Below are 8,627 nucleotides of genomic sequence, written 5' to 3'. Positions count from 1 at the left end.
TATTTTTTCAAAATAATACTATATTGTCATACACATTATTTGTCTACAAAGAGTTAAATATTTGCAAATAACAGAGAATAATAGACTTATGCTATCCATTTAAGCTAACATCAATTCAATTGATTATACAAACAACATTTTCTAGGAAACAAAACCAACTTCCATGTCTCCTATGTCATTTGTTGGGAATAATGATTTTGTTATGATCAATGTAAAGGCATAAGACATATATGCATGGTTTCTATTGCTTACAGAGTGTTGATCTTTGACAAGTTATAGTGAATAAGAGATTTACATTTCTATATAGGTTTGGTGACTAACTAATAAAGTAATCAATTGCTTCTACAAACAACATATGCTTCTTACTTTTCTGCGAACCATCAATCATGTATCCATTGAGGTTTTCAAGAACAAATGAATAAGAGCAAAAATTACAATAAACACGAAAAATGGTTAATACACTAATATAGACTTCAGTTGTTATTTCTATTCTGAATGAGTAAATTGATCATCAATCCTTTTAATTGTGCCTGAAGCTAATTCAGGAGCCTCAGATGCAGATGCTTCAGATGTATCAGAATCATTATCTGTGTTAATCAGTGTAATCGAACAACAAGAGTTAGTGTTACAAACCAAAAACAAAAACATGTATACAATGAGCAACATAAACAAACAAATTTAAAGAAACTAACAAAACTGAACATACCAAAGAGAGACTTGACAGAAGGCTTCTTTACTTTAGTTGTTTTCTTCCTTAATTCAGCTACAAAACAAAAGGAAAGGAAAGAAAAAAAATTACTTTTTTTTTATTTAATTTTCAATATGAACCATAATTTTTGTGTTGTACAATGCTTATTGGAAAGTCATATATAACTTCATTGGTGTGAACTATTATCGATATGCAATTGCAGCATTTTCTACAAAAGATAAATTGAACGAGTAATAGGTAAGATTGGCTTAACTTGGTGGTGATCTCAAGTTATGGATATGACATGGTTATGTGATAATTTACTCAATTATTATTAAAGTAACAAATAATTATTTAGTTTTTTAGGTTTAAAAAAAAAAGGAAGGGTACACAAGAAATATAAGAGAAAGAAAAATCAATGAAAAAATTTCTTTGGTTTAATTAAAAAGGAAAAAAAGGGAAATGAGTTCAAATTTTACTTGTTTCACAACAACAAAGATATTTAATGAAAATCATTGTTTTTCTTTACTATAAATTTGAAGTGAGATTAATACTTAAAAAATTATCAACACTTCTCTCACACAAAAATAGCACGACTTAATCACAACATCTACCAAAAGTTAAATGTGTACATTTTAAAATTTTAACACATGACTGTGAATAATATTTTCACTTATATTAGATTTTTTTTTTTAACTTTATAACATATTTCTCAACCTTGTTTATCCTTAACTTATTATATGAAATATTTAAATAAGAAAGAGAAAAAAATATAACCAATATCATCTTAAAATTGTAAATAGACATATAAATAGAAACAAAAATTAATTTCAAAAGTAGATATGTGAAACAAAATAAAACAACATCTTCCGAGGAACATTATCAAAATTCAAAAGGAAAAATGAGCAAAAGTTACGTACTCATCCCAGGAACTTGATAATCGTTGACAATTTCAAAGTTTTTGTATGTGTATCCCACAAAATTCAAGTCTTTAGATGAAAGCATCTGTACCATCACATTGAACAAGTCAAATAAGAATGAGAACAGAAAAATGTGTGAGATAAATTAAGAAATAAAAAATTGTAAAGACCGACATTCAAGAACTATACACAAGGCAAGAAATAAATACCAGAATATGGATTAATTTTTCCAAGAAAGTGAGAGAATACATTTCTTTGAAGTTTGTTTTGGTATTATTAAAAAATCTATATAACTTTTTCAAAAACACACTACTAATGTGTTTTCGATATATTCTTTTATCAATGAGGTATGTGGTATTTATACTAAATTTTCATAATAATTTCTAAGAGAACTTCATGAAAAATGTGAAAAAAGAATAAAATCTTGGATTACCTTCCTCCATGGACCGCCAGTTCTTGATGATGATTGAGCCTGGTGGTCAGACTGCATAAGTGATAAAGGTAAAATGAGAATATTTCTTTTTACAAATGTGAACAATCTTAAGCAATTTGCAACACAAAATAAGCAATAATTTGAAAAATGTAAATACCTCATCAAACTTTTCAAAATTTTGAGTGTCTAACTCATCATTGACCTCAGGAATAAATGCAGCTTCCATTTGATACAATCTTTCCCACTCAACACCATTGAAAAATGGATGAGCCTAAAGAAAAAAAAATGCAATAGGAAGGTAATTTTTATATTAAAAAGTCTACAGAAGATATTTAAGAATGTAGAAAAGGACACACCATACAACACCTTTATTTCTTCTGCACCATTTGAGCCCAGTCTCTGGTTCACATTACATAAAAGTTTACTTATAAGATCTTTAGCCTCTACAGTTAACCTTGCTTCTTCAGGAAACTTTAAATGAGATTTCCAATTTACTATCTACATAAAATAGAGAGTTAGATAAATGAATTGAGCAATACAAAATATAAAACTGTTTGAACTATCTAATCAAATGAGAAACATTACAGTAGTCTTAGCTTGTAGTTATTTTTATAATCAATGTTACCTTTCTACATGTTGACATTGGATCGTCAGAATAAAAAGGTGGATATCCCACCAACATTTCATACATAATAGCACCAAGTGACCACCTGGGAATTTTATCATGACAAACATCATTGTATCAGAATAAAACATCTAAATCATCAAATATACAAGAATGTCTAAAGTAAACTATGTTACTTGAAACATGTCTTGAAAGAATCACTACTACCGAATGAAACAAAAGTATGCTTCCGTATTAGATGTGTCATAAAAGCCAAAATGAAATTAGTTTGAGTCTTATCATTCACAAGCATAGAACTCACCAATCACATTCCATCCCATAGCCTTTCTTTAATAGAACTTCTGGAGCAATATAGTCTGGTGTACCGACAGTAGAATAAGCCTGTAACATTCATACATTCACATTTTGCAAGCATACACACACACACACACAAGAAAATCCACATAGTAGTTTTGAACTTACAAGTGTCCTCCTATTCTTTTGCCAGTGTTGCAACTGTTCTTGTTGTGTGCGTCCAGATTCATCACTTTGAGCACATCCATTTGCATTTTGACCAGAAGAAAAATCTGTTTCTTCAAGTGTACTACAGTCTAATGGTTTACATAATCCAAAATCTGATAGTCTCAAGTGTCCATATTTATCAAGTAATAAGTTATCAGGCTTAATATCCCTGCAATGTGCCATATTATGAAGATTAGTTTATATAATGTAAAATCAACTAATCACAACAATACTTACTTCTAATAATGAGTTTTGTAGATCAGTTTATTTTAGGCTTATTGCCATCTTAATCTACATGGTATAATTAACTATAACATATTGCAGAATGCAAGACTGATATCTGGTAGACATCCAATTTCATAGATACCTATGTATATAATTGTGTTTATGTATTGATTCAATGGCTAGAACTGTTTCTCCCACATAAAATCTGGCTTCATCTTCGGTCAAGGTATCCTTTCTCATTAGCAGAGTCATCATATCCCCACCAGGTAGATACTCCATAATAAGATATAAGTACTCCTCATCTTGGAAAGAACAATAAAGTTTAACTATGCAATTGCTGTCAACCTCTGCAAGGAGATTCCTCTCAGCTCTGACATGTTCTACCTGAAATAGTTAGCTGAGTTAAAGTGTGATAACTCCATCAGCCTTTAACATGAAAATTACTCTTCTGTAAAATAATACATGTAGCTAGGCAAATGATTGTCAACCTGGCCTCTGCGAAGCATCTCTGATTTCTTAAGCTTTTTCATTGCATATACATGATCTGTAGTCTTTTCCTTACAAACTCTGACCTAAAACAATTTTAAATTGTAGGTAAAAGTACAACCATTGATGGACAGAAGCATAAATAGATTTAAAAACTAAGAAAACAGTTAGGAATCACATTAACTTTTATCATATATAAGAAGCACAAACATACCTCCCCAAATGCACCTTTTCCAATCATGGTCAATAACTCAAAATCATCTACACCCATCTTGTGCCTTTGAAGACGCATATATTCAGTTTCCTTTTTCTCTAAAAATTTAAGTAGGTTATTTTGATCTTCCTCAGATACATCAGCATCAGCCAACTTCTTTTCCAAGATGGTTCGACTGTAACATGTAAGGCATTAGAAATGTTTTCAACATATTTGTTAATCCAACGATCATAACTCAAATTAATACTGAAACATACACAATACTTTGGATAGTTTTAACACAATTTAACCAAACAGTAAGAAAAATTTGTAGTCATGGTTCATAAAATCTCAACTTGCACACCAAAGAAAATTCTGCCACAATAATAAATAATACAGTTCCACTAACTCACTAGGATTGCATACTTACAATGTGTTGTGTTAAGAACCACTAACCTAAGATTTGGTGAAATTTATATATAGATTAAATAAAGATAAGATTCTCTCCACCAAATTTGAGGCAAACAATAAATTACATATTGAGAAACATTCTTGATTCTTCATCCTCTTCACATATTTTCTTATTCAAACTTGCACCCCTGTTTCATATCAACCAGGGTAGTTCTTCCAATGTTCTTAGAAAATTCTAGCTAAACTTGGAACACTAATTGATATAATATCTTTTGTTGCACTACAACCAGTATACTAAGTAAAGTATAATGCATTAATGGGAAAAAACAACATTTATTCTAAAAAGTAGATAACAGAATACGCATTCATTTAAAAATCACACTAACAAGATAAGAAATTATGGACTGGATTTTGAAAAGTAAAATTATTAATATTCCGGAAATGTAACATACCGTTCTTTCCTTTCCTGAAGGTTCTTCATTTGTTCCTTATAGTGGTTTTCAATGTATTGTTTAGCTGCTGCAACCTTCTGCTTTGTGATATTGGAAAGAGCTGCTTCATCCAGAGGCACGTTTGGACCTTCATTTCCACCCTGAGTATCGTCTTTCTTTCTAGTAGTGGCTCTTAATTTATCTCGTGGTTGAAATTTCTGTAACCAACTCCTTGCAGAATCCATTTCGCTCACCAATCACACTTTCAACCACTACCAACAACAACCATCACTCCTTTCGCAATACCTTCAATTCAACAAATTTCAACTATGATAACCCTGCACATCATTTTTATATTAAATATCGAAACAACAAAAAAGTAAAAAAAAAATGGTTATAATTGACTTGGCGAACACGCAATAGTTTCTGATCGTACCTTAATTTCAAGCTTTTCGGAAGTACAAAGCGTAAGAAAAAAAATAACGCAGCGGATTGAAACAATAATTGATGGATTAAAAGATTGAGAATGTGAAAAAGTTGAATTTGTGGGAAGAAGCTGATAATTCGGATTACCATCTAATTAATAGTTATAATTATGTAAAACTGCCAAGAGAGAGAGGATCCAATAATGTCGGATACAACATTATGGTATGACTTGGCTCAATAAAAAAAAAACCTTTGTTCACAAGTCACACTCTTTAGATACTTTATATATTTTTTGTATATAATATATATATATATATATATATATATATATATATATATATAATCAATGTATACAAAACATAAAAGAAATTCCAATCCCAACCAAGGTGGTAACATACATTCCATCAATTATATATAACTCAAATAATTATCAAAACACAAGCTTAAACAAAAGAGTGGGGGCGTGAGAAGATAAAAAATACCGTGTGAACATAATGGGCCACTCCGTGTTAGCAAAATGGCCCATAACCAATAAAAAGGGCCTGTAACCTAAATGAAAGGCCCATTCTCGTTGAAACAAAGCGACTTGTGTCGACAAGAAAACCTTATAACCCTTTCCCTCGCCTCCGTCGCTGTTTTCTTGCTTTACGTTCGGCTGAGTTTATCCCTGTCGCTGTTTATTTCGATCAGGTATGTTTCTGATAACCCTAGAATGATTGTTGTTTATAATTTCTGATATTGACACGTGCTTTTCTTATTCGATTTTTGCAGTGAGAAGTTATCAGTGATAATGTATCTTCAATTTTACATAAACGACAATGGTGACAAAGTCTACACCACTAAGGTAAATTTTGTATATGGTTCTGTAGTTTACATCTATCAAAGATTCAATAATGGAATGAGAAGATTTGTTCTCTCGTGTTTCTTTAGCCCTCTTGACTCAATCTGAAATGACTTATTGAAAGATTGTGTTGTTTTTCTTCTTTGCAGAAGGAGTCGCCGCTAGGGCTAGCTACACAATCTGCGCATCCAGGTATTTTGCTCTGTTTACCACAGTTTCTTGACCTATACATGTGAGGTCTTCCGAATTATGTTATAATACTGGTTCTTGATTTCTAAAGAAAACCTTCTGTCATTCTCTGTGCAATTTCTGTGTTAATACTGAAATGCACTGTGGACCGTATTATAGTTACAGTTTGTATTTTTTTTTATTTCTCTTCTAGTTGCGTAGATAGTTTTCTGAAACTCTCGTCTCTTGTTCATGCATTGTTTGGTGGCTAGAATTCTTTGGATTAATGGAAGTTTGTGTTTTAATTTAGAGGATTTGCTTTTCAATGACGGTAAAAGGGTTTTGGCATTGCATTCAATCTGTGGTTTGTGGAATTTATGGTTGGAAAGATAATTCTTTGAGTTTTCTCTGGCAGGGTATTCTTCTTTTGAGTTTATTTGTGAAATTGGGTTCAAGATTTTTTCTTTCTTGTGTGGTAATTGCCATTTTTTAGAGGCTGTTGTCAAATTCTTAGAGAGATTGACATGCTTTGGTGCTTGTTCTTGATTTTTGTTTTCTTTTGTACCCTTTTCACCTTTTGGTATTTTTTCTCTCGAGCATTTTTGGTCTTTTTTTCATCGAGGATTTCATTCTTGGTAAGTGAAAAAAAAGTGAAATGTGGAACAAAAGTAACACCATCAGCCTCATCGTTATTCCGTAAGTGCCGAGTCAGTTTCATCTTCACATGCATGTTATATGTAACATTGGATGGAAGTCATTGAATGAGAAACATCATCATTGTGGCTGTTTGATTAAGAACTTCTATAGTGTGAAACTTGGTTGCTTGGGGCTAATTTTTACTACAAGAAAATATTTTCTATTTTGATTTATTGCTTTTTCTTTTAATTAAAAAGTCACTTGGTACTTTGTTTTCTATTTTCAGCAGTTAAATAACTTATTATTTTCATTGCACCCTATATAATATTTTAAAGATATGCTTTTTGCACAGTTTGGATTTTGTCATTGGCATAAGGCAGATTTGTCACTGCAAATTGAGAAACGCTTTCCTCGTTTTCTCGTTTTCTTGTTTTCATATCTCTGACAAATACATGTCAAATGTATTTATAATTCGCTCCATTTTCTGTACTTGTTACGATTTTAATGGTTTTCCCAAAATGCAGCCCGGTTTTCACCCGATGATAAATATTCGAGGCAGAGAGTTACTCTGAAGAAGCGTTTTGGATTGTTACCAACCCAGCAGCCACCTCCAAAGTACTGAGTGATTTTGAAGTACCAATTTTTAAATGTCTTTTCTGTTATTATCAGTGTTTTTGTGAACTAGTGTAGTGCCGATACCTGGTGCCAAGTGATTGAGCCATATATATTGTGTTATGAACGAATTACGTAAGATCTGGCTCACGTATTACTGTATTAGAATGAAGTGACTATGCATTTTGAGTTGTTTTGCAGTCAATATAATGTTGTAAAAAAATCATTTGTGTCAACGCATGGGGTGATTGCCAGCTTTCAAAACGACATAAAAGTGCAGCTAAACCAGCTACATGAATCAATTAAGAATGAGAAAATTTTATCTGCTCAAATATATTTTACACGTTTTTTCCTTTTCCCAACTAAGAAACTATAAGATAAAAAAGAGAGTTATATTAAGATGACTCAATTGTAATTTGGTTTTTATATTTAGATTTATGATTTATTATAGATTTTATATTTTTCGTTGATTTTATTGAGACGCAATATTTAGTCAATATTTATTAAATAACATTTGGTTAATTTTATTAAATTGGCGTTTCATTTGGAATTATTATGTGTCAAATTAGATATTTTTTTTCTTCCACCTTCTTTAACTATCTATAGTCATTCAAAGCGGATTTAATTATACACACATGAGGAGAAACTTAAGGATTTAACCCACTAAAGGTTCTTATCAAAATTTTACACATCTTCTATTCAACTCATTCAAGCCTGTCTAGGAAGACTTCTTCAAATCTACTTATGCATTATGACTTATATTATTCCTTGCTCACACCACAAGAAGATAGCAAAAGACAAATAAAGAAATGGATAGGTAAAGCTAGCCGAATAAAAATGATACAGATACATCATAAAACCATATATATATATATATATATATATATATATATATATATATATATATATATATATATATATATATATATATATATATATATATATATATATATATATATATAACCACACACCATAAAAAAAAAATACTCTTCTAAACTAGTGCAAGCGTCATTTGTCTCAAAAAAATGAGC

The 8,627-nt window shown here is 30.8% G+C and overlaps 2 protein-coding genes across 2 annotated transcripts; one reads left to right on the top strand and one right to left on the bottom strand.

The window, feature by feature from the left end:
- Window positions 1-220: 220 nt before the first annotated feature.
- LOC114163388 (serine/threonine-protein kinase tricorner-like) lies at window positions 221-5,408 on the bottom strand. Its single transcript, XM_028047700.1, has 14 exons — window positions 5,350-5,408; window positions 4,935-5,251; window positions 4,093-4,267; window positions 3,881-3,964; window positions 3,535-3,776; window positions 3,129-3,336; window positions 2,968-3,047; window positions 2,667-2,751; window positions 2,408-2,539; window positions 2,199-2,312; window positions 2,042-2,092; window positions 1,609-1,693; window positions 707-763; window positions 221-587 (listed from the first exon to the last, which is right to left on the bottom strand). Exons 2-14 carry the CDS (start codon window positions 5,156-5,158, stop codon window positions 487-489), a joined length of 1,638 nt encoding a protein of 545 aa, XP_027903501.1. The 5' UTR covers window positions 5,159-5,251; window positions 5,350-5,408; the 3' UTR covers window positions 221-486.
- Window positions 5,409-5,898: 490 nt separating this feature from the next.
- LOC114176574 (H/ACA ribonucleoprotein complex subunit 3-like protein) lies at window positions 5,899-7,832 on the top strand. Its single transcript, XM_028061658.1, has 4 exons — window positions 5,899-6,029; window positions 6,111-6,183; window positions 6,330-6,372; window positions 7,509-7,832. Exons 2-4 carry the CDS (start codon window positions 6,130-6,132, stop codon window positions 7,604-7,606), a joined length of 195 nt encoding a protein of 64 aa, XP_027917459.1. The 5' UTR covers window positions 5,899-6,029; window positions 6,111-6,129; the 3' UTR covers window positions 7,607-7,832.
- The last annotated feature ends 795 nt before the right edge of the window (window positions 7,833-8,627 follow it).

The sequence above is a fragment of the Vigna unguiculata genome, chromosome 1 (genome assembly GCF_004118075.2).
Source record: "Vigna unguiculata cultivar IT97K-499-35 chromosome 1, ASM411807v1, whole genome shotgun sequence".
Taxonomy (NCBI): domain Eukaryota; kingdom Viridiplantae; phylum Streptophyta; class Magnoliopsida; order Fabales; family Fabaceae; genus Vigna; species Vigna unguiculata.
Note: the sequence above shows the minus strand (reverse complement) of the source record. Positions and strands in the feature narration are given on the sequence as shown.

Coding starts and splice junctions, on each gene's coding strand:
- LOC114163388 (XM_028047700.1), bottom strand. CDS start 5,158: ATGGATTCTGCAAGGAGTTGGTTACAGAAATTTCAACCACGAGATAAA. Junction 3,777..3,880: donor AGATGCTTCGCAGAGGCCAG/GTTGACAATCAT, acceptor TAACTATTTCAG/GTAGAACATGTCAGAGCTGA. Junction 588..706: donor TTCTGTCAAGTCTCTCTTTG/GTATGTTCAGTT, acceptor TGATTAACACAG/ATAATGATTCTGATACATCT.
- LOC114176574 (XM_028061658.1), top strand. CDS start 6,130: ATGTATCTTCAATTTTACATAAACGACAATGGTGACAAAGTCTACACC. Junction 6,184..6,329: donor ACAAAGTCTACACCACTAAG/GTAAATTTTGTA, acceptor TCTTCTTTGCAG/AAGGAGTCGCCGCTAGGGCT. Junction 6,373..7,508: donor TACACAATCTGCGCATCCAG/GTATTTTGCTCT, acceptor CCCAAAATGCAG/CCCGGTTTTCACCCGATGAT.